Source organism: Nestor notabilis, unplaced genomic scaffold (assembly GCF_000696875.1).
Source record: "Nestor notabilis isolate BGI_N333 unplaced genomic scaffold, ASM69687v1 scaffold14345, whole genome shotgun sequence".
NCBI classification, from domain to species: Eukaryota; Metazoa; Chordata; class Aves; order Psittaciformes; family Psittacidae; genus Nestor; species Nestor notabilis.
In genome coordinates, this window is record NW_009928053.1 from 43,625 (window position 1) to 69,924 (window position 26,300).

Here is a 26,300-nt window from a genome sequence, read left to right on the forward strand (position 1 = left end):
ATTTTCCCCCTATTTATAAATACAAAATCCCTTTTTTTGCTGAGTTTGAAATGAATCTCTTTATCCTCATTAGCTCTTCCATTCCTCTGTTGTAGAACCAACATCTAAACAGTGGCCCAAATCTTTTCTATGGTTAGCTCTCTATTGGCAAGTTCTGTGTTGACCGTTTCAAGTAGCTTATGGCCAAGCAGCTGTGAAGTCACAGAGAAGACACCTTGGTCTTCACATCTGAGACGTTTTCTAGCTCTGCCAGGTTCTTGGGAGAGAACTGACTCAAACAAGAAATAATCAGTCCATATCTAACCCAAAACTGAAGTTTGAAGCCAAGATCCTGCACTGTTCTGTACAATAAGCACTCAATTGACAGACTCGTTGTGGCAAACAAACAAACTTACCTTTTCTGACTTATGGATACCGTCTTCCCAATATATCTCACTGTCTCATTCATCACTGTTCATATGACAGAAAGAAATTCTTGCTTGGGTCCTGAACTCCAGTCCTAGATTTCCCAAAGTGTAACAGCCCATCAGCTTCTTGGGAGGGAATTTCAGCTTAACCCCGTGCTTCACTCTGACAGCCGAACGCACCCAAAACCAGAACCAAAACTTGTGGAGAACCTCAGCAGAATCAAGGCACCTGAGTTGATTGTGCCTCCAAGGCAAAACATTTTAGTCTCTATCACCTGTCTCACTGAGAAACCTCAAGAGGCAGGGTGGCCACAAACCGTTCTGACTTGTAAGATGACCAAATGTCACTGGACTTGTAAGAAACTGGCACAGAGCTGCTGTTGACTGCCTCTTCCCTCTGTTGTTGAAAACAAAGCTACCTGCCTTCTCTTTCAAGGCCCTTCCCTTCTTTTAATCTTTAGTTCAGTATTCAAAGCTTGACCATTGCCTCTGGCCCACTACTCTGATCTTTGTATGGGTTTGAGGAATGATCTCAGTGTCTTATCTAGGAGGTATCTTAGCTAGCAGGTATCAAAACAAGACCCATAACACACTGGTCTCCTCTGTCCTCTTCAAAGCCTTTTCAAAGGACAAACAACAAATGGATGTATGGATAGTCCAACACATGACAGACATCAGAGGAAGTGAGAAAAAGACAAAAGCAATGAGGATTTCTTTGGCTCTTCTCTCCAAAATCTCTAGACTACACCAGTGATAGCTGGGCCAACTGCCCAGAAGGTTGCAGAAGTTGGTAAGGAAGGTGAAAAGGATGTATTACAAACACACTGTAATTGGAAATCTCAGCTGACCGACCATAGGCTGTGTGGGTCCATACCTGCTCTAGTGGAAGGTGTCCCTGCCCATAGCAGGAGGTTGGAACTGGATGAGCTTTAAGGTCCTTTCCAACCCGAATCGTTCTAGGTTCATAATAAACTAAGCACCCACAGAGTATGTATCTGTTACATGTGAGGTATGAATGCAGAGAGCAGTGTCCCAGCTCCATATACACATAAGCCTAAATATTCAGAGAATTTATGTAAGTCTAAATCTTCAGAGAATCTATTCAAGTGGTACTTACACTATTTAGATTAAAAAATAAAAAAGAACAGTCTCGTGGCTTTTACACCTCTGCTTTTTAATGCACTGCAGAAGGAAACAGAAATACTCCCCTTCAGGTTTCTCTTTCCCAGGCAATGGGGAGAGCAACGATTATACTCCTACTGGCAAACGAGGCTGCTCTGCTTACTAAGTGTTGAGTTTTGATCAAAGACACATTTGCACATAAGAAACATGCAATGGGAGCAGGAAGCATTTCATCTAAAGCACTCATTAACTTGGACAACCAGGGCCGATGGTTTTGTTGTTGGTTGGGTTTGATTTTGAGGCATCCAGGCATCTTCCTGCCGCTACTACACAGGCACCAGTGTTTTCCTTGAGCAGGGCCTGGATGACAAGGTCTGCCAAGCAGCTACGAGGACAATAAAATACGCTGTGCTACTGCTAACCTTCATCTTTGGAGTACTGCCTTTGAGCTGCTGAGGCCTCCAAATGGTGAAGTGAGACCAGGCACCATCCAAGCTGACATTTCATTTGCCTCACTTAGTTGTTCTTATTAGGTGCATTTCCTGGAAGCTACTGGTAAGTGACAATTTATTTCTTGGTTTTCTTTCTTTGTTTTTAATTTCATTTAAAACCAATTACAATTACTCTAATCTGAAGGGATGCAATCTACCATGTCAGAATCAGCTCAGTTCCACAGCCGCACAGGGAAAGGTTCTAAGTTTCCTGGCAGCAACGAATCAGTCTCTTTATTTACGTGTGCGTTTGAAAACGCGATACTGTTGTAACTAATAATTTATTATACATTATCCTCATTATCTTCATGAAATATCTGCTGTCCAAATCACAGCTAATAGAGACCGGGAGATGCGCTCTTCAGTGTAGTTCAGCAACCAAAAAGACCAGGAGCGAGTTACGACTCGCGGGGTTTGTGTTTTCCTCCTTTTTCTCCCTTTTTGCCAATCCCTTTCCCAACTCTCCCCCGTTTTTGGGACTCACTGAAACCACTGGAAGTCAACCCTGAAGTCCCGCGGCAGCTGCAGGGTCGGCAGAAGCCCAGCTGTTTAAACTTTATTGGCAGTAAATGTCATTCTCGCACACAAACTGCACGCCTGGAAAACCCAAAGGCACATCTTGGGCTATCACATCCCATCACGTTCCCCGACGAGATGTGAAAACTGAAATGGAAAACGTCAACAAAGTCCGGCCGCGGTGAGGAGCGGGGCATGCCCGCTGACAAGCGTGCCGCCGTGACAGCAATGGACTTGGAGTTGCAATTAGTAGCACTGTCATTTTCGGGTGCTCCTGCCAATTAATTAAGCCTGTCAAATGGAAAAGCAGCGGCATTCACATGATAATTTATATAGGGAGAGACTGGGCGAGCAAAGCTGCCGCTGCAGCCAACAAAATGCCCTCCGAGCACTTAAAATGAAAATAAAATAAGAATATAAGGAGGGGGGGGGGAAGAGAGAAAGAAAGTTAAACTGTCCTTGTTATAATTGTTAACTCTGATCGCTCAAGTAGAAGACGGGCTGATTAAAACTCCAAAGGAGCCCCCAGCTCGCTTAAATCTCAGAGTCCGGAATGATAGAATCAGAGGAGTTTATTCATACCATTAAGCCCCAGAGAACTTAATTGAAAGAAGAGCATAGCCTGGACCTTGACAAGCGGGAGGTCACAGTAATTGCTGCCGGACATATTTAACATTAAGATAATCAGGCCATTAATTACCCTTTGGATCATTAAATCAGCCAGTTGCAAAATGAAATTTCTGCCTCTATTACTCACTTGAGAGACCACAGGGGTGGCTTTTAATTTATCAGTGAGCTTGAGATACAAAGGACCAGGCTTGGGGAGGAAGGAAAGGGGGAGAAAGGAGGGGGTTTGCTTCAGCAGAGGCAGGAATATCAATCCGCCATGCTTGGTGATCGTGGCAAATTAACTAGGTAAGATAACCTCAGCTTCTAAAGGCAGAAGCTGGGGGTATGTAAATAGATGAGGGCAGACAGGGAGATCAGAGCCTGCACACCACTTAGCAGGATAATAAAGGAAATCATCCTTGATTATCAGTGCTAATTTGGACACTGCCGGTAGCTTGTTATGCGTGTTCTGAGTAGCATTTAATTAATTCAATTGCTTGTTAATGAGGGAAGTGACATGTGGGGAGCAGATGCCACCCAACTGCAGATGGGTTCTGGTCAGCCCTTCACAATAAAATCTTTTTCTTTTTTTTTTTCTTTTTAAATTTCTTTCTGCAAACACCCTTCCCCCAGCCCCGGAATGGGAAAGGTGTCAGGCGTGGAGGAGCATTCAAAAGGCACAAAACACTGACCTCATCAGGCCAAGAACGGCTAAGAAACCAGACCTGACAACTGTGGATAGAGAGGTACTGATGTTCCCCCAGGCCCCATTGGTAACGCTGCGGCCTTATGCCAGGAATCGCGGACCAACAGGACTATAACAGCAATCTGATGGCCAAAAGGAACAAGAAATGAGAGAGAAATGAAACAGACCATCCTTACAAGACTCAGGATACAATAGCGGGATCTTAACTACTCACTTTCACACAGCTTACTCTTTATCTGCACTGTCTGTAACGAAGGAAGAGTTATTGCCATGAATAAAGGAAACAGGGTTTGTTTTCCTCCAAGTTGCTTCCCAGTTATCCCCCAGAAACCAGGGCACGCTCGGCGTAGCTGACACTGGCCTTGAAACAGTGCGCCAGGCTCCAGGTTAGGCTTGTAGGAGTCTGCTAAATCTAGTCGAGCTGGCACCATTAAACTCGATTCATTAGTGGGTGAGGGATTAAACTGGATCTTACATTGTAAGCTGAAAGTCAGTTCCCAACACTGTCTGCTCCTAACTCCGGGCTTCTCAGACAGCTCTCTCTTTTCTTATCACCTTTGGCAACCAGAACAAACAGGGTGGCTGCTATGCAAAGAGACCACCTGAGCAAAACTGCCGCAGATGCTCCAAGCTCCATCTAAAGAGCTTGGGGCTTCCTGAGCTTCTACTAACCACTCATCCCTCCCCATACCAACACATTTTTAACGGAGCTGGAGGTTCTTCCTATTTATGAACATTCTCGGAAAGATGCAGAAGTGGTGGAGCCCTTCCTTCGCCTTGAAGGTTTGCCCACAGCGGATACAAATACTCAGCACTGCTTGAGCAGGAGAATAAAAAGCGTGGCTGGGATGCTGCCTGGATATGACACTGTCCTTCCTCTTGGCCAACTGTTTCACTGCCAACATCCTTGTAGGAAGTTGATGGTGGCAAGGCAAGGCTGCAACCCAAAAGCCACACGGGCAGGAATTGTACACGGAGAAAGTAAAACGTGTGAGGTGTGTCCAGAAAAAAGCTAAATATCTAGTAGAGAGCTATGTACCAGTGCAAAAAGGTCCAGGCAAAATACAGTGCAGACTCCCCAAGCTGGCTTCACCCAGCTCCCACATTCCTCCACGGAGCAGTTCTGCCCCACCGGGCTACTCCTGTGTCACACCACTCCAAATCAATGTTTTAAGAGTGTGCTTAAACAGTATCAATAGCAATTAGAAGGGATAATCCTGATCTCATCCCCAGACCCAGTTAATTGTCGCAACATTGATTTACTCTAATTTGACTTCTCACTCCAAATTAAACCCGCATTACCGAAGGAGGAACCGCAGGCAAACTCTCCCCATGCCCCCCCCTCCTCTCCAACACAATAAATTTCATATTGAATACCTCTGGAAAAAACCCAGCAGTTGCTGCAGGATCCATACGGAAAGATCTTTTTCCTCTCCTCATCCCCCCCCTGCTTTTTTTTCTTCCTGCGAGTAATTAAAAGATGCTTTTCTTGACTAATGATCCCCCTGTTTAGAAATGGGAAGTCGATACTCCTTCACCAGCAGTCAGCTTCAATTTGTCACAGGGCTCCTGAAGTTTGAGCGGCGGTTCTCAGGGCTGCTGGTAATTGCTGGAACCAATTACCAGCTTTCCAAAGCTGACCTAATCAGGGACCCACGGACACCACCGCTCAGAGGCCAGCTGGTCCCCTCTCACATCCACATACTTGCCCGTGCTTGGGTTTGCTGCTGCTCTGCCGACTTCTCCTGCTCGCTGGGAGCTCGTGTTCATGCCTCTTCCCTTCCCCTCATCATGCCAACACCCTCAGACTGAACTCTGCCTCAAGCTACTGCTTTAGGCTGCTTCCTTGGGGATCCCACTGCACCTGTGCTGCCCTCCAGTTTGATGCTAGAGGCCATCCGAGGTGTTGCTTTTGATCCAGAGGCACCGAATGACCTGGAGATCGGCTTATTTTAGAAGCTGCCTCTCAGACTTGATGAGACTTGGCACGTCTTAATGGTACAGGACATACCTGGGCAATATATCCTTGATGAAAGTAACAGGAGTAATGCGTTTTGCTATGGAACTCCCAGGCTTTGAGTTCACTCCCTCCAATCCCAATTTCTGACCTTCTATCCAAATACGCTTCCAGGTTTATCTTTCCCCATGACTTTCTCAGAGAAGGAGTTTTAACTGAATGTGAGTGGATGAGGGATGGACAGCAGGATGGTGTATTTTATGTGCTTTCAGTTTGATTGATAATACTTACATTTCAGTGTACAAAATGAAAGCCACAAGCTGCACTCACAGCCTGGCACAGCTCTGTCTGTAGAAATATAAGTGACATGGTCCTGATTAAGGCTCCTTAATTATGCCATGACCTAGAGTAGCCATCTGGCAATCGCTCCTGCAAAACACCATCTCCCCAGGGCTCTCCACCCTTCCCTCTAGCACAGAAATGCATGGGATGCCACTGCAATGACTCAGTGATCAGTGCCAACTTCTCGCAAGCAGAAGGGACTCCTTCTGAAGCCATGTCAAGACTTCCAGGTTCCTTTTAGGCCAGCATGTGAATGCTCCTTGAGCCTCTAAGCCCAACAGATTCAGTATCTGTGGAGGAGTCAGTAACTCTTTTTTTTCCCCTAGAAAGCCTGTGGGTTTCCACTGACGGCTTCATCTTCAATAGGAAGACACAGACTGAAACGGAGAAACCCACCTACGTTCTCTCCACACATGTATCCCCTCTAAAAATGTGTATTAAGAGAGGGTCCCCAACAAATATCCTTGGGGAGCTGAGATTTGCAGTTCTGGTGGAGGAGGGAGTCCAAGGATATTTGGAGATCAGAGAAGAAATAGGTGTTCAGCCAGCTCCTGAAGGGAAAGAAAGCTGAGAGCTGGTGTTGGGGAGCTGCTCCCGTCCATGCTGATGAGCTCTGGGATCAGCCAGAGCCTAAAAGGCACTGTGTGAGGAGTCTAACACACTCAGTGTGCTCCTGCTTAAAGTTCTCACCAAAGCCCCATCAGATGGGAGAGGGAGGTACTCCCAAGGTGTTCCTCCTGAACTTGTTCATATCCCCGTTCCCTTCTGCAGCCCCACTCTACTTGCTTGGCTTCTCCCCCAGTCCCTCCCCTTCAGTTGCCTCTTTCCCCTCTAGTCCCTCACCAACAGAAAAAGGGAGTTTTGTTTAACCCTACTTAGGTCCATTGTAGCTGCTTCCAATAGGACTCCTCAAGCCAAACTGCAAACAGTAGTGAGAAATGGAATGCACAACTTATACGTAAAGAACTTGAACTTACTTTCTCGCCACATCTTGGGCAGAAGGATTATGAAGCTGGTAGAGACCACAGCACTTTGAAAAAGCTTTCAGGTATTTACGTGAAAGGTATCACTTCAGTCCCTGCTGCAAAGGGCAGAAAAAGCTGGGAGCAGCAAAGCAAGATTATAATTGCTTTGTGGGAAAACTTGCACATCATCTTAATTCTGCTGCTTCTAGCAGCTCCCCTATCATGTAAGCGTGTGCTTGGACACAGATCTGGAAAGATGGAGTTATAAACTGAATCTTTCTGTCCAAAAATGTTATAGTGCAGGAAGGAAAATGCAATTATGTCACTGAAACACAAGCAGCTGAATAGCAACACGAAGATGGACAGAAACAATGAAGAATTAAAATAAGCCCTGAGCATGAAATACAAAGAGAACAAAGTTGATTTTCTTTAAGCATCCAATTCCAAACACAAGCCCCTGGATGACTGAATGCAAATGGATGGTTCTCTTTTCAGTCACATTTCAGATTTTTCATGATGATATCATTACTATGTGAGTACTGAAGCAACGTTGTTGTTTTAAAAACATAAAAACCCAATTAAGCATAAGCCTTTTCTCCTTTTAAGTATTTAGAACCATGGTATCTCTCCAGCTCACCTCAGTAGTAAGGAGCAACATGTATTTGTTAGGTGCAACAATGTAAGGTCCCTGGATTAAAGGGATGCTAATGACTGAAAGGCAGCATTGATTTCACTCTACCTGATGAAATCATTACATTGCTAACAATATACACTTACACAGCAGACATACAGGTTATATATGAACCAAACATCTGCGGAGGTCCCCCTGAACATTTTTACACGTAGTCATTCATCTAAGTAGCCTGATTAATGTACTGGCTTCATTCTCGAAGATGAACCAAAGGTGGCACCACAAATTCATTTTTCAGTGCTAACGAAATAATGCAATAAGAAACACTTGACTATTACAGACAACAGCAGAAACCTACTCCTACACCATAGGAAGTGGCCCAGGTTACAATTTCACTTGGGCTGGCACTGGAAAAAGCAGGATCGCGAGACCCACATCAACAAAATCCCAATATCATTCCCTGTGATCACTCTCATATGCAGGAGGCAAACACAGAGCTAAACCTCAACCACGCCGTTCGCCACCTGGGGACCTCCCAGTGCTCGGATGTTGGGTGCTCTGCTGGAGCTGCCCCTAACACAATTACAGTGCACTTCTGAAGACAACTTCAGAGGCTGGCCCAGCCCTGCAAGAAGATCCTTCTCCTCCCCAAGCCCCTGCTGCAACTCAGTCTGCCAGAGGTCATTCTGCTTCCCCCCCAGCCAATATGTTATAACTATCAGCACTTACATCTCAAATCTACTCACATCAGGGAAGTGTTTTCAAAATGCCTTTCTTTGACACTGATTAGATAACTTAAACATAAAGCCCTTTAGTTTTTGGTATGACAATGTATTGCAGAACGAGTTTCACTGCCCTGAGCTATGAGTGGTTGGGTAAAGCACCATTCCCATTGGAAACACAACATACATTCTCACATATATCGTAATAGAAGTAAGCAAGACCACAGTAAGCAGGACCTTCACCTTCTGTGCAGAGAACCCGATGGCAGGTACAAATTCCTGAGTGAATTTGTGAGCATGAACTACTTAAGGCATAATAACTAACGACAAACTGACAGAGCCAGGTACTTTGTGGCTGACCGAAACAAAGGGATGCATTATGGTATCAGCCAGATTGAGGAACAAGCCAGGCAGGAGGTTCCAGTCTCCCACTGTTTTGTCGGTCAGTCAAGTGAGCAAACCCACTGTAGAGCTGCTGAGGAAACCTTCACAAGAGTGCAAAAGTAACGGGGTCACTCATCCTTTGACATCTTTGGACATGCTCTTCCTCGGCATGCAGTGAAGATCTAGATATACGTCATGCCTTTTACAAGGCATACTCCAAGGGAGAATTTGAAAGGGCTGTGCTGTAAACCACTGCAACGCCCTACCACCTCTGGCTGAAACCCCCAAAGGAGGATTTACTTGCTCACAGCTTGCAGCCTCGGCCATGTGGAGGATCACATACTACCCACCCGCTGCGTGCCACGGTGAGATGGAGGAAGCAAGCCTACCTTGTGGAGTCCGGAGAAGGTTTCATATGGCCCTGGCTGCTCTCCTCCCAGACGCTGTTTGCCAGCTCGTTCCCAATAGAAGACATCACCTTGATGAGCTCTATAGGCCAGTCATCCAGGTCAAGAGAGCGGACCCGGGAGAGGTGTGTGCCAAGGTTTCGGTGTATACCTGAGCATTCGATGCAGATAAGCGCTCCCAGATTCAGGCTGGCCCAGTCAGGGTCTATGGGAAGAAGGAACACCAAGCAATTAGACAACAAAACACTTAACAAAACGTAAGGTTTGTGGATAAGGAGTTTGGCTCTGGGAGTATCCTGGACTGCATCAAATGCAGTGGGAGCAGCAGGCTGAGGGAGGTGATCCTGCCCCTCTACTCTGCTCTCTTGAGACCCCACGTGCAGCACTGTGTGCAGTTCTGGTGTCCTCAGCATAAGAAGGACATGGAGCTGTTGGAGCAAGTCCAGAGGAGGCCACGAGGGGCTGGAGCAGCTCCCATACAAAGACAGGCTGAGAACATTGGGTCTGTTCACCCTGGAGAAGCTGCGTGGAGACCTCGGAGCAGCTTCCAGTGTCTGAAGGGGGCTATGAGGATGATGGAGAGGGACTCTCCAGTAGGCACTGTAGCGACAGGACAAGGGCTGATGGGTTCAGACTGAAACAGGAGATTGAGATGAGCTCTGAGGCAGAAGCTCTTCCCTGTGAGGGTGCTGAGGCGCTGGCACAGGGTGCCCAGAGAAGCTGTGGCTGCCCCATCCCTGGCAGTGTTCAAGGCCAGGTTGGACACAGGGGCTTGGAGCAACCTGCTCTAGTGGAAGGTGTCCCTGCCTGTCCCTGCCCATGGCAGGGTTTGGAGCTGGGTGAGCTTTAAGGTCCCTTCAACCCAAACCCTTCTATGATTCATTCTAACCTCTATGATTTTATGAAAAATATTAAAAAATGCATGTGTCCTGTCCAAAAGCAGAGGTAGGAGGTCTTCCAATCTGGCCAACTTTGCCCCATGGAGATAGCAACCCTTCTGAGAAAACCCTTAAGGAATAAGAAAGCCATTGGGAGTGGGATGGGGTAGTGCTCTCAAAAGATGTCTCATTCTACCTTCAGTCGAAAGAAATATATGAGTTAGAGAGAAAAGAAGAAAATATCAATGTGGTGGCAGGTAGCTGATGATGAACTAGTGGAGAAGGCCCCTCCTTGAGAATCTGGAGCCACTCATAAGCAACGACAAGGGAAAAAGGAGGAAAAACCCCAGAGTGACTAGATAGAATGTCTCTGTTGCTAACTATAGTCTCTGTTACTAACTATATCAACTCCCTTAATAATCATCTATATCATCACCTACACATGGCTTTTGCATCCAACACACCACGGGGTATGTTTTCATCTCCAAGATCAGGGAGAGAAGTACTAAGATGACAATGTGATACTTCGAACAGTATCACTTTTAGTGCATGAGCCAGGACTGCACTGACACACAGACACACCCCCCATAACCCTGCGAATGAGAAGGCTGTGACAAACCTGACCAGATTGGGAAATTCCAAGTCATTTCCCAAGGTGGTTCACTTTCTTGTCACTTGTCCTGTGTTATTTAAATGTAGCTTGGTATGAATCTCCCTCTCCCCAACAAACAGGCATTTTAACAAGTGCAATGAAAGGCATAAGGGAGGCATTTTTGGTGGCTTTTTTTCTCCCCTCTCCTGCTGTCACATCTTTTCTTCTCACCTTACCCTGGGCCTCCCGAAGAACTGTCTTAGCCTATTACAAATGGCAAGCAGGAAAATGGGGATTAATTGAGAGGGCAGACAATTTCTATCCAGATTTAAGCAAGAAAAATCCTCCATCTTATTTCACTTGAACAGCAAGTGTTTAAGAGGTTCCTCTCCATACCAAGTCTCACCCTAGAAATGCACAGCATTTCAGACCTCCAAAAACCAAGGTGAGACAAAGCTCCTGCCACGCTTTCCAAGTCCTTGATAAGACCACCATGACAAGCTGCTTTCCTGCGTATTTCTTCAGGTCACCACTACCGGTTTTGGTGTCTTGCAGCGGGGGAAGCAGGGGTATATTTGAAACACACTAAAAAACCTGAAACACTGATTTGTTGGGAAGAGCTTAAGTTACGGAGCAGATTACTTCTGTAAATTTGCCAACTGTGCCTGGGAATGAAATCTCTGTCCCTGCCCTGCAAAGGCCGGGCTGATCTTCACTAAAATAGAAAGCAACGAGCTCAATGAGGCACAAACTCAGAATGAAGCAAGAGAAAAAACCACTGATTTCTAGTTTTCCAATTATTCTAATGATGTTAAGGACCTGACCTCCCTCCCGGATACCTCTGTGCTCTTGAAGCACATCTAGTGCATCTTTTACTCAATACAGTTGTTAAATATTCACCTACTTCCAGCAGAAAGTGCTGGTACAACTGAAGTGGTGACACCAAAGCTGTAACCAAGAAGTTACATGGAAGTTTGTTAAAACAGTATTTTAAATACCAACACTCTGACACCTCACAGCTGAGTTGGAAGGTGGCAAACCAGGAAAGGCAAATGTTGAACTCATTACAGACATCCAGTGAGAAACCAGACTTGCTGCTCTTGGTTACAACTGGCTAATGCAGAGGCTCTAATGAGGATCTTGGAGAAGTGACAGAGTTCAGTGGGCTCTGGGAAAAACTGACATGCTGCCACTTAGGACATTAATTCCAGCATGTGCACATGAAAAACTGTTCTCAAAAGGATGTGTGCTAGATAACAGAAGTCACTACCCACCAATAATTAAGGCACCTTCCTCTTGCCATATGCAGTTGAGCACTTTTAAAGTCTCATGCTTGAAAACTGTTAGCACCAATTTATACCGAAAAGCAGCACACGCGGTTCCAAGCCATAACTATTCACACGGGGGGTTCTGGGTGTCTTTTCAAGAAGGTGATAAAAAAATCAGCTCCCTTTACCTGCTGATGCTACGAGTAATTCTGAATTGGAGGATGCTCAGAATACTTATAAGCAGGTGGCAGGCTTTTCTCCAGTATGCACATAGCCAGGTTTGATGGTAAAAGAGAGGAAAAAGCCCATTCGAAGCAGCTGGGGGTGTTAGGAAGCTAGTTTCCTCTCTTCATTTTACTTACAATTTGTCAAGCAAAATACGAGCTCTTTTTAACATGACTGAATATATCCAGGTGACAATTTTCATCTGTCCATATTCTTAAAAGATGTTTAGCTCTCTCCTTTTCTAAAAACCTCCTCCCCACTTTGACTTGCACCTCAATCTGATTGATCATTTGAAGGTGAAAGCTCTTGGAGCAGCTCTTTTAGGAGAATAACCCCTCCCCACCATCTCCTTCATCCTTTTGGACCTGTGGTGGCTGATGAAAGGCTTTGCCATGCTAAATCCTCATGAGTTCAGCATGTGTTAGATAGCTCTGGGCTGAGCAGAGGGAATCTTTAAAGGGAGGAGGAGAAAGGCCAGGGAAAGAAGAAGCAGGGGTGAAGGCATCTTGCAGAGTCACAGCAGAAGAGAGAAGAGTTTGCATCTTTCCTATGCTTTGACAGGCTTTTTCCTGTTCTGCATGTAAAATTGAATCTTGTGATTGGTATAGTAGGCCTGCCAGGGCCACCCAAATTATAACTTCAGCGTTTGGCTACCAGATACAAAATGCACCATAGTAAATTATTAGACTATTGGACTGGAAAACTCATGATAAGACTCTGCGTCTATAAGCCCTCCCTGTTTTCTTCTGCCACAGAAAAGACCTGATATTCCATGCTCTCCAGGTATCTTGAAAGTGACTCACGTTGATCCTCTGCTCTTTAAGCAGTAAGACTAGAAGAACTAAAACCTTTCTGGGGGGCAGAAATTTAGCTGGGTTTATTACCTAAGCAATTTGATCATCTTCAGTGCCTGCTCCAGACAGAAGCCAGCACTGGGACTCCAATGCTCTGGGAAAAGGCAACCTGAGTTTCCTTCTGAAACATGCAATAAGATCTTCTTGGGCAAAAACTCCAGCACCTAAGGAGCATTTCACCTTCTCTCTTGCTCTGGGATGGGAACATTAAAAAAGGACTTGGAAAAAGTTTAGCCTGAGACTGCCAAAGGCACACAGATGCTGCTGGTGCTACTGCTGGTGATTAACATCCAACAAGGCAGAAATTCCCTGGTGAAAAGTGCTGCCATGAAGTGCTAAAAAGGCAAAGAGCTCAAGAAAAAGAAAGAATGAGACTTCTGAAGTGGAAGATTGATGGCTCTTCAATAGAGCTGAGGGACAGCAACATCTCATATTCCTTTGCTCCCGAACATCTGGCTTTGTGAAGATGCAAACTATGTGAGCTTTCCACAGGAGCGCTGGTGTTTGTGATGCTAAATGCTCCGGGGGGTAAGGACTTGCCCAAGCAAGGCAGAAAGAAGAGAAGGAAATAAAGCAAAGCCTGGCAAAACCCCATGAGGCTGAGATTCACCTCATGGCTGTGTTCACGTTTTATGTTAAACCACTTTGGAAATGTCTCAAACTTCTTCAAAAGGAACGATGGTAGCCTTAAAATCAGGAAGGCCAAATGGCAAGAAGAGTCCCAGAGGGTACAAACCATCTCCAGGAATACGAACAATTAAGAGGTTCCAGCTGACATTCTAAATTCCCCCCTCTCCCTCCTCTCTACACTACAAAACAGAGCACTGAGTGTTGCCAAAAAGGGCAGTCCAAGCCTGCCCCCTCCCAGCAACATGTTCTTGGCACATCCCTCCTGCTGGCACCATGTATCTGTGGCCAACTTGACCCATGAAGCAACCTGGAGGAAAACCAGCTTGGCTGAAGTGGAAATAAAACCACAAAGAAAATAAAGTGCTGCTTTCTTCTTGCACAATCCTTTTCCTGATTAAGCACAAGCTTGGCTGCACAAATGCATGCATGACTGGGGAGAGAAACACACACCTCTGGGGTTAGTGCTGATGGGGCTTGGAGCAACCTGCTCTAGTGGAAGGTGTCCCTGCCTGTGGCAGGGGGTTGGGAACTGGATGAGCTTTAAGGTCTCTTCCAACCCAAACCAGTCTGTGTGTGATTCTATGAGCTGGATCAGGGGCGGAAGTCGTGTGGGAACAGGAGGGAACACACTCTGCTCCCCCTCTGCCTGCGTGACCAGTTAGCAGGGTCTAGGGAAATGCCACCCTCAGCTCTACAGACAGACTGAGCAGAAATCAGTAATGCTCCTGGTGTGGTCTGCTCACAGACAGCAGTGAGTACTTCAAGTGAGCTAAATATACATCTAGGTCACCTGAAGACCCTGGCCTTCTCATATACAGCACAGCATCTTAGATGCCTTTTACCTGAGCTGTATCAAAGCTCTGGTGTAAAGCTGAATGACTACCAGGTCAATGTGAAAGAACTCTAAAGAATAAGTGTCATGATGGGCTGTATATGTCAAAATACCAGTCAAACCAGCATTTTCTTTTATTTATTGCATACTGGATTATCAGCCACTGGAACATAAAGACCTTCATTTATCAACATTGCTATTATTTCTCTCAGTCTATGAAATTCCTGCTTGGGATCTCTCTGCAGCAGGCCAAGCTGTTCTGCCAGCATCCCAGTCCTGGTGCTCGAAGCCTGGTCCAGCCAGGCCTCACATCCCTGTGTGCTGAACCACTGGGGACAGCTGCCTTTCTTCTTGATCCATCTCCTATGGACAGCACACGGATATCTGACAGCATCCACAAGCAGCATCTAAAACCAGTCTGGATGTGAAGCTGTTGATGTGTTAAGCACCTTCCCTTCAAGCCTTCTAAGGATGAGGCAGGGGATAAGAGGGTTGTTTGGTGGATGACTGAATGAGTTATATCAGCAGATAGCAAATTAATTGTGCACAAGCATTTGCACGTCTCTGTGAACGTTCACTTTAGAGTTAACTGGGATGTGAGGATGTCTTAGGCTACTAGTCACAATCCTAAACAACAAGTCTTAAAACCAGGAAAGAATTATACCAAAAGAAAAAAACAAGGATATTTTTCCATGTGAAGCACATGTAAAAATCAGCAGAAAAGTTCTGACTTTCAAATATCAAAGAAATAAAAATGCACAAGTTCCCAAACCTCCTGCTTCTACAATTAATTGCTTTACAGCAAGAGTACTTCCTTTTTGTGGCTTTGTTGCAAGCCCCTAGAACTGAAGAGCACCAGAATAATGACCTCAGACAGGGTTAGTGAGGTGAACCACAGCTCAAAGTATTCTTGAGAATACTTTCTGAGCACTACGTATGTGTTTTAAAAAATAAAGGGAAAGAAACACAAAGGGGAGGAAAAAAGAAAGATCCCAAATCAAGTTTTCAAGTATCCAGATATAATGAGCAACGACTTTGGTTTCTTTTGACAAGGAACCCTAAAAAACCAAACCAAAAGAATACCAATCAAGCTCTTTGAAAATAGCACCATGGCACATGTGCCCTTTCCATGCAAAACAGGAGGAAAATGGAAGTTACAACTTCTTTTTCCTTTTCTTTAATGGAAAGTAAAGAAATGATGACATTCAGAAGTGGGATGTGAAAGGGAAAAAATGAGGATGCATCTGGCACAGCACATATTAACATAAAATAAACCTGATTAAGCAAACTCCATAATGAAGCCGAAAACGTGCAAACAGCATATGGAATGTAATACCAAAGCAGACAAAGCCCATGGCAGGTGTTCACCTAAGTCTTGGCCAAGGAATAGTCTTGGCCAGGGAGAGCTCTATTTTGACGTGGCCATACTTACTCTGTGCTTCACAGTCCACGCAGTGGGAATTGCCTCTGATGTTCCTTATGGACTGAAGGGCCATGGCTTCATTCTGGCTCGTCAGGCGGGACTGAATAGATGGAAAGAAATGTATAAACAACAAATAAGAACCATCAGATGACACAACTGCCACCTGAACGAATGGCACAACTCAGAGCTTAGATCAAGGCTGAATGAACATGATCAAGGAACCTCAGGTCTTGGTTTGCCTCCCAAAAAATGGTGATCCTTTGGCATCTCCAAGTACTGCAAGTCTACACCAGCCAAGCAGGGACTCCTCTTTCCTCCCATGTTTCCTGACAGCCTGGTATGCCTCCCAGGGGTCTCCACCCCGTGCACGAGCTCCCCGTGTTCTGGGGTCTATTCTAAGAAGTGGGGAGAGTGCACTAAAGAAAAGTGAGCTTGAAAATGAACCCTCCTATTCATAAGAACAGTAGTCACAGCACAGGTTTGCTTCTTGAGATAAATTAGATAAGAATATTATTGTATAAAATCAATTTCTTTCATTGATGTGTGTGCTTTTGCTAATGAAGACTAAGGGATGGTTTGCAAAAGCAGCTGAAACCTTTTTATCATCAAAAGGTCAGACTTAATCAGATGGCTCCCATTTAAATTCTCTCCATGATGACCTGCCAATGACCTCTACTTGGACCTGGAGAGACTGTCAGGAGGTACAAATAGTTCAGCTCTGTCCAACTCAACTGCCTTGTGAGCTCTCAGAGAAGTAAACTGTTAGTTGTAGCAAGTGATGGACTCTTTGCAAGGAATTGATTTAAGCAGGATGAGGACCAGGTCTTAAGAATGGCAACGTGGGGATGTGTCCTCCTAATATACCAATGGGACACCTGCTAAACCTGTCCAACTTACTGCACTTTGCTATTCCAACTAGTTCTTCTGACATGTTTTGACACCTCAGTAATACTTTAGAGGAAAGAAACCTCTTGGAGTCACTTACCAGCCACTGTCTATCCTCTTTTGTGTAAGTATTTTTATATAGATGTTAGTATACAAATTCCATCCTTTGTGCTCCCTGAACTCACATATTAGAATGTGTAAATCCAAGAAAGGCAAGAAAACACATAAGCAGTGATTCTTCTCTATCTCAGAAATACTTATTGGAAACAAATTCTTTTTACTTTTAATAAAATGGGAAGTAAATTATATTATGCTGATGATAATCACTGGTGTCTGATCTACTCTGGCAGATCAGGGCAATGAAAGCAGGCATTCATTTCAACGTATCAGTCTGCTCCTTGTAATATAAAGCCGTTAAAGACAACAGTTAGGTGGATGATGTTAAAGAATCTAGAGGCCTGAACAGTTATTGCCCATTTCTCTCCTTTGGCTACCACTCGACACCCTACATCTGCAGCAGTGACTACACCATACAACTTCTCCATAGGGAGAGTCTGCAACCTAACCCCAGGTTTCATTCCAAATTTTAAGAGCAATACTGAAGGCAAAAAAGAGAATCCATTACTTCAACTGCTGTAAAAAATAAACTGCAAACCAGGCTACAGCACCAGCTGTGTGGAAATACCTGCGATAGATACACCTGCAGCTCTAATGCTGCTCTGACAGCTTGTCACTAAGAATACAGATGTAAAACTCAAGAGTTCTCGATTTTGCTTTCATCTTAATGATCAGTCACCCCTGATTTATTTTCAGTATTCCTCTGTGCACCATACCTTGTTCTTGCTGCTCTCACATGACTGTAAACTGGCCAAGATCTGACTCTCTATGGCTTGTACCCACGCATCTCTTTCTTCATATGTGGTAGCTTCAAAGTGCCAAGTCTGGCCGGTGAGAGAGACAATGATAAACTCAAAGTTTTCTTCTTGTTCTGAAAAAGACATGCAATAGGAAGAGAAGGTTAAATTTAAGGATACTGATTGCTAGGCCTGACCTATCTTTGTTGATGAGCAGTTCTGCGACGCAACAAGCAAAAGCAGGTCTGGATTGTCGAGGTTTGAAGCTAGATACATCTAATTCCCTTGCAGTTGCATGATGCCTCAGAAATCAGCCTGCAGATCCACTGCTTTTATTCTCCAAATGTTACACAGATAAAGTACTGGTGTGGGTAAATATTCAGCTCCTGTGTGTGTGTTGTGTGAGGGCGGTATCGAGTCTATACCCTTCTTGAACACAAAGTGGCTAACAAGCATTATTTAGATTTAAACCTGAGGTGCTAAGAGCTACATAATGTAAAAATCAAAGTGTGCCACAAAATAACTTAAAAGAACTTAAAAGATGAATGGACTGTTAAAGGCTGACAATACAGAAAATGTCACAATTTACCCTCTTCCTTCAAGCAGTTTCTTACATGCCCAGATAACATTAAAAGTGGATGTGTACATTTTCTTGTCTGCAGCAGAAATACACTGGGTTATAATACAGGATTAAAATCAGTTCAACCTATTCAACACTCACGTTCGACATGGGAGATGAGAAAATGATCTGAGAAGCTCACAGAAAGGGTCAGGGAAATATCCTTAGGGCTACTAGAGTACAAGGACAAGTATTCAGGCCAGAGGACGGCAGCACATGAATCTACCAGTAGAAGTGAAATAAATGGACACACGCTCCAACCACACATGGGACACCAAAGTCAAATGAAAAAAGAAATCAAGGAAGCTGAAACAGAGCAAGTGGAATTAGGAAGGGCAGGCATGAAGCATGAAAAGGCAAAAAATAATAGAGCACAAAGTTCTGGTGAACATCAGCCATAATGGGCTTTAGAGCGAGCATTTACATTCGCTTGTCTGCTAATGACTTATTATATATTCAGAGCCATGAAACTCCTGCATCACCATGTCATCCATAAGCGTTCCAAGCTAAGTGACAAATCTAGCACTAGCTTTGCAGACAGCACTGCTGCTCACTGGCACTCATTTTCTCAACCTGTGGGACAACTGGTTTTCTTTGATAAACTCCATCTTAGCAAGGCCAGTGCCTACTGCTTTAACGATGCCCCAAAAAACCAGCAGAAGGTGAGCATGCACCTTGAGGTGAGAATAAACACAGAGGTGAAGGTTATTTCCAGGTGCATGAGGGCACAGGCTATGTTTTTACTGGGATAACCAGGAAAAGAAAGATATGGGAAATTATGTGACCTTATAGCTACAGCCAGTTCAGCAACATTGTTAGAGACAAACAAGTAGACTCATTATCCAAAACGGTATTAATAACTCATGGGAAAAGCCCTATTTACAAACAGAGCTTTCGGGAGTTTATGAAGAAGCAGCAAGAGGAAACTACACACTTCCTATAAGGGAATTAATGTTGAGTCCAGTCTGCTGTAGGGTAACACAGTTATGGTCATCTACTTGTGCAGAAGTGGTATGGCATATGGTCAGTGGAGGGAGGTACAGGTATATGCAAAGTTCTGCAAGTGTTGATGAAAACAAGGAATGATTATGAAAGAAGAGAACATGAAAACCTGAATTCCACCTGAAGCAGCCCCCTGCAGAGAGCCATTTAGGAAATTCATCATTTTTAAGGCCTTTCAGTGGCTTTTAAGAGATAAAACTTTGTACTCCTGAAGTCTTACTAAACGAGGATTTCCCCACACCTCCTTTTTGAGCAGGGAGGAGTAGGGACACAAAGACACAGAAGAGGACAATGAGAGAGGAGACTTCTGCAGCGCACTGGCAGGGGATGACTTCTCAATACATAACAACTCAACAAGAAGTTGAGGGGGAGGGACTTTGGACAAGGGCCTGTAGGGACAGAACAAGGGGGAATGGCTTTAACCTGCCAGAGACTGAGATGAGCTCTGAGGCAGAGGCTTTTCCCTGTGAGGGTGCTGAGGCGCTGGCACAGGGTGCCCAGAGAAGCTGTGGCTGCCCCATCCCTGGCAGTGTTCAAGGCCAGGTTGGACACAGGGGCTTGGAGCAACCTGCTCTAGTGGAAGGTGTCCCTGCCCGTGGCAGGGGTTGGAACTGGATGAGTCCCTTCCAACCCAAACCATTCTATGAAGAATATACAGTATATAACTAATACTCAACAAGCATATATGGTGTATCTTTACAGAGTTTCTCTACACTACTCCTCTACCAGTTCATCCCAGCATTTAAGAGCTAGGTGGCTTTCCAGCATTACAATTCCAGACCTTAAAGAGGTATATACAATCAAGCTGCTGCATCACTGAAGCCTCCTATCTCCTATTTGCCAATAATCCTCATCACATGCATGAAGCTGGTTTGCCCAAGAAGGGCTTATGAGAAATACACTCTGCAATTCACCAGTGTCCCATTGCGAAGTGAGGCTGAAATCCCACCCCTGCAGCAGTACCTCTGAAAGCTTTGCTTCCCAGAAATGCTACACAAGGTTATTCCCCTGCTTACAGGAGACCTATGGCAGAGGACACAATCCCGGCTATTCAGGTGAGTGGGAGTGCAACTCAGGAAACCCCCCCAGCCATTCCCCATGGTCCCTCTTTTATACGCTGTCTCCTTTTCCCGAAGGAGAAGCTCCCTTGTTTCATCTCCTGACCTTTTCTGCTGTGACCATCTGACACTGACAAAAGTGGCCAAGATCTTACACAGCCTTTGTGGCTCTGGACTGCAAAGTCCACACAGGACACTGGTGAGTTCGTCCCACTACAGCCCCACCATGGGTTAAGAGGGCTGCAGCGTGTTTTAAGGAAGGACATTTTCAGTACATCAGTAAGAAAACTTGGTCATCGCTGATGATACATTAAGAACATGCAAGTTTTCACTCTCTGGTATCTACTGAAGTTTCAGGTTTACTCCTTAAAGAGCTCAGCTGAAAAGCAACTGTGCCAGTTGAAGACGTGTTTGATAATACATTTGCTGTTCAAACACACCACGTTTTGTTTTGTAAGCCCAGCCGGGAAACAAAGCAGCAGTGCCTGCTCCATATCACCCACAGCCCAGCCCAATGCCTACAAGTAGCCAATGTGGATGTTCTCAACCACCACATACACCAACAGGAAAATCCAGGCAGCAGAATGGAATTGTTCGGTTTTGCTCTTCAGTCAAATTATAGGTTGTGCTATTTAAATCCCTGTGGGCCCAATCACAAAATTTTATTAAACAGTTTTCCATGTTTAACAGTTATTCACAGAAAGGTCCACTATAATAGTATTTTAGCACCATCAACCTGTCGAAATCAACCTGCCCAATTACTCCAAACTACATTAATAACGCCAGATATTACACTAATTGTGTCCAGTTTCTATGCAGACGAGGTCCCACGGGGCTAATTTTGCATCCTCAGGGGCAAGCAACTCAGCCATCAAGCTGATTTCCCCAGGAATCCCTCCTCATTACACAGGTCCAGGCTGTCAAACTTCTTCCTTTTTTTTTTTAACCAAAAAAAAAAAGGTTAATGGGCCAATCAGTCATCAATTATTCCCTGGGAGGCCGGCAGGCAAAGGGTTAAAGTGTGAAGAACCAGCTGCAACCCAGTTCCATTTGGAAGTTATTATCAACAGGAGGTACCTCAAATGATGTTGTTGTTTGGTTTGCCTTTGTTTTAAAGGGGTGGGTGCTAGGACGGGCAAAGAGCTGAAACCGTCACATTATGATGAGATGAACCTAAAGCCATTTATTTCTTTAGTGGAAGTGGGCTTGAAATCAGGGAATTTTCGGAAAACCACCACACTGTCATCACCACCAAGCCGCTCCCGAGGAGCGCCACGGTCCCACTGCTTACGCTGCGCTGTTTTCCCCATGACCTTCTCATGGTGAAGTTAACTGCGTTTAAGCCAAGCTCCCGTTTATTTTGCTCTGCCAAAGGACAGACGTGGCTGCAGCCCACCCACTTACAGCAAACAAGACGCACGGTTTCTTAGAAGCAAAGGATTGTGCGAGGGAAAACAAGTGTTAGGCATGGTCTCACTGCATTCCTCCACCAATGCCTGGGTTTATTGTATGACACAGAGATCAGCTTTAGAAAACCACACTGTCAACAACTACAGGCTACAATTAGTCTGTAACTTGCTCCAGAGAGCTCAACTAACTACTACAATGTAGAGAAACACAAGTCCAGAAGCAGTTACACCTCTTGGTGTCCTGCGAGATTGGCTCTAAACGGCGTGCAAAGATCAGCTTGTTCCAAATTTTCACTTCCCCCATCTTCTATTCTCAATATTAAGAGTTTCATGAATAGCCACTGACACCTTGCACCAGAGGTAGATAGTAACCACAAGCACAGTTTGAAGTCGATGGAAGACAAGGGCTCCTTTCCACCAGGCACACTACAGTCACAAATTACAGCTATCCCGAAAGTCTGCTGTTAACCAAAACCATGATTTCTATTTTCCATGCCTATAAATCAGCGATTTGCTGGGCTTAAGGCACTTCTCATAGGCAGACGTGAGTATCTGGCCAGAATCAGAAATAAAAGTGGATCTTCTGGCCTCCAAGCCAACCAGCCTCTTTCACCAGGTGCCAGATTGCGTGTTTGCTGTCACCAGAGGACCCTGCTGCTGCTAATGAGCAGCAGTAACTCACCGTACATGCCTGGTACAGGAAACACTTTCCAGAAACAAGAAGTCAAGCGCAGAACCAAAAGATTCTCAATGGTGTATTTCAAACACCCATGAAGCATCTCCAAGAGTTGAGGTTACAGCCTGAAATCTAGTCAAGCCTGCCTCAAGTAACACTGAGACCTATTTAAACTCCCTTTTTATTCATGCCCTCCTCCCCCTCTCTGTTCAAGCACCCTTTCTTAATAACCCTTCATCATTTCAAAAGGATGGGAATGAAACGGTGCCGAGATGCCCAGCAATCCACATCAGATGTTTAGAGTATACAATCTGTTTACAACACAGGCACGTTGGTATTTACATACTATATGATGTTAACTATCGTTACCTTTTGCCACTTGGTGTAAATTATCCCTGTAACTTAGAAGATAAGTATGTTTATTAGCAGCCTCAATTAAGGAAATATTTGTGTCATGTCCCACTGGGCATGACTATGCTAATACTTCTCTCCCCTTTCCAAACCCAGTGTCTAAATCTAATTAGTTTCGAAAATCAACCCTATGAGGACAAAATAGCTCTGCTGTCGGTCGCCCACAGCTCTTGATAAAGGTTGTGTTCCACTGAAAGAGTCTTTCAGTGTTTTATGTCACTACCCGTGAGTGACAAACTGGTAATGAGAGGCTGGTTCCCCTCCATATGTACTCGTTGTTTTATCTGGATGCCAAGGCAACACAGTTTGAGTAAGTGCATGAAATAACATTAAAACTCAGTTCATCCAGTGTATGAGCCTGCACTTGTATTAGGTGTTTCCTGATGTGTTTCAAGCTTGAGGTTTACTTCTAAAACGACAATCCCCAGGGCAGGGGCGTTGGAACTGGATGATCTTAAGGTCCTTTCCAACCCAAACCATTCCATGGTTCTATGACACGTGTTTCAAAGCTGAAGAGCTTGCTTAACTAAAGGGTGTCGTGAAGCTGAGTCTCTAGAGCGGAGCTTATCTCGGGTGCTCTGAACAGCCTCCTGCCCATCTGCCATCAACATTCTACACAGGCACAGTACCGCAGCAGTTATCATCAACTTCTAAACACAACCTGGTTTGGGAGTTAGTGAATACGCAGAAGAAAAGTCTTCCAGGAAAGCCTGGCCCTGTTTAACGTGTCAGATAGGTAACCAAGAAGAGTGGGAAAATAAGGATTTCATATCTTTCTGCATGTTAAAAAACCAGAGCACGCAGAGCACAGCCATTTAATGGCTTAAAGATGAGCCTTTCTGCGGTGCTGCAAAATCTATTGATAGAGGAAAAATAATTCTTATTTCAATAATATGCAGGTACAAGTGACTCCAGCTTGTCTTATAACCAGACTGGGGTCTGGTTTAAATATAACACAGTAATACGACGTACTTTCTCCCTAGAGAATCAAAGCATTGCTTGAAGCCTGAAATAAGGAGCAGGTGGGACTTTTGCATTTGTCAGTGGCTCCCTATAAAAAGAAACCTCAAAGTCTGAAAACTGAAGAGTTTTAGGCAAACTCTGAAATTAAGAAAATAAAGTTTCTTGCAATCACACAAAACTGATAAAGGACACAGCTGCACGATGTCCACTTCTTTCTGCCCTCAGAAGCTCGAGTCCTTCAGCTGTGATCTTACATCCAGCCACCTCTGTGAAAATCCTGCCCTTCCTCACTCCTCTGTGGCCAGACCCATCAGTAATGGGTCAGATAATAGCCATGGGTCAGTAACAGCCAGGGAGAGAAGGACTGTCAGCCTTGCACGGCATACAGCAGAAGGTGACCCTGTGTAAGCACAGCAGACCCACCACGCTGAGGACCATCCATATACCTGCTTCTGCCAAGCACCTACAGGAACATTTGCAGCATCTGAACTGCAGATTTCTCCATCTGAATCAGAGATTTGCAACCTGGAAGCATAGAAAATACCTAAAAATAACAGAACCAGCCTTAAAAAGTATTGGAGAGGCTGGTTCCCAGCTCAAGCTTCCAAAAATGGGACTGTATGCAATGGAAATGGGTTTGGTCTGTAGAAAGGTGGAAGTGCAATTGAGCAAGCATGCGCTAAAGACCAAAGCAGATTTGTTATTCTGGACTGTCATTTCCTATCATCGTTTTGTTTTTTGAAGGCATAATTATCTAAACATGTGGCTTTTAATACCTACAATGCTCATTAACTCAACATTTGCATGTCTCACCATTCCAGCTTCCACACAAGGGCTTACGGCACCAGCTCGAAGATGCAAAGCTATGGAGCACACTGATTGCTCTGTTGTTAGTGGGGATAGTACTTCCAAAACAAGAGATACTTCTGCCTAATTTCAGAAGCTGATTTTGATGATAGGTCTCAAACCCCTTTGGGCTGTGGCCAGCAGGAACATGTTCCCACATGCTTATCCAAGGTGCCTTTGATAGTTGGTTTGATCAGTACGAACAAAAGGTTACTCAAACTAGACAGGCTGTAAACCACATGGGAATTCTTTATACTTGTTTCCCTGGTGTGGTTTCCTAACAGATACATATAAAATCATAAGCTTCTCAAGCAGTAACAACAAACACGCTGATTAGAAGAAAAATCTGGTTGGGAGATAAACCCCAGCAAATACATAGAAACCAAAAATACACAGAAAACAGCAAATCATTAGAGAGTATCTTGTTTCCTATCAGGTGGGAAAAATCCCACCCAAACTTATTAATACCTGACAATCATGTTCTCTCATTTCATAGTTTGCACTTCCTGCAAAATATGCACGAATACTACATACTTTATACTGCAAAATCATCCAAAATGGAGTGTTTTGCTCTGCAAAGGTGATAATTCTACATTTACACTCAGAAAGAAACCAAAATGATAAATGAAACCCCCCAAAGAGCTTCCTTAAGAAGCTGCAGGAAAATCCCACTTTTGTTTCCTCCATACACTTTGTTTGGCAGCACGAGCAAGGCAATAGAGCAGTAATTGTGCAAAAGAAAGGATGGTGATATAAATCACCAAAGGTTAATGATCAGGATGTGAACATAGGGACTTGTTTACAGAAATAGCATGCAATTTAAAATTTACAAGAGATTTAATGCCACCGCTTGGCAATCACTAAAATCAACAGCCCAGAAAACAGTGACATTAAGAAAAATATTACAGTTATAATCATTCCAAAATAAGTCAATTAGTGTTAGGGCATGCGCTCGCGATTACTTGACCCATTTGCTTTGCACTTAAGTGAAGAGAAAGAAGAAATCCCCCCTCCTTTATACCGAGATTATTGAATTGTGACCTATTTTGCATTCTCTGTTTCTCCCACCATCCCTCTTACATGCTCCTGGAGATGGTGGTGGAGGGTGGCGGGCGTTTTTTTGCTCTCCTTGCCTGGCTTCCAAGTAATTCTGACCTCTGACATTTGTAATAAAACAGGCTAAAAAAAGAAGGAAGTTTATAATTGTGTTGTTCAAATGAAGGTGGAGGCGGAGGGGGGGGAAATATAAAATTCAATGTGCTATTATACCCAAGCCATGACGGCTGTCTTCGGTGGGAAAAAAGCAATGTAAGTCAATTTGTGAACTTTGGCACCAGGTGACCTTTAGAAATACAACAATATACAGAATTTACAAGCAAGAGTAGTACATGCAAATGACCCGGCACTGTCTCGCCTTTGGATTAGAGCTGCAAAGAGCATTACGGAAAAGGCTTGCACAAAGCAAATTAAGACTGTTACTTAAATGTCACGGCACACTATTGTATTTGGCTACAGATCATTACACCTGATACTAACACTTTTAAAAACTGTAATAACTTGGGAAATATTACATTGAGTGCCCACATGTAGAAAGGGGAAAAATATATATATATATA

At 44.4% G+C, this 26,300-nt stretch overlaps 1 protein-coding gene across 1 annotated transcript in view; it reads right to left on the reverse strand.

Moving 5' to 3' along the window:
• LOC104405608 (arf-GAP with GTPase, ANK repeat and PH domain-containing protein 1) overlaps window positions 1-17,834 on the reverse strand; it is a gene marked incomplete at its 5' end in the record, with an annotated part of 44,874 nt that extends 27,040 nt beyond the window's left edge. The window contains 3 exons of the mRNA XM_010014356.1: window positions 9,242-9,464; window positions 15,971-16,061; window positions 17,680-17,834. Of these exons, the coding sequence (XP_010012658.1) occupies window positions 9,242-9,464; window positions 15,971-16,061; window positions 17,680-17,834 (469 nt within the window). The remainder of the gene's footprint in view (window positions 1-9,241; window positions 9,465-15,970; window positions 16,062-17,679) is intronic.
• Window positions 17,835-26,300: the final 8,466 nt, after the last annotated feature.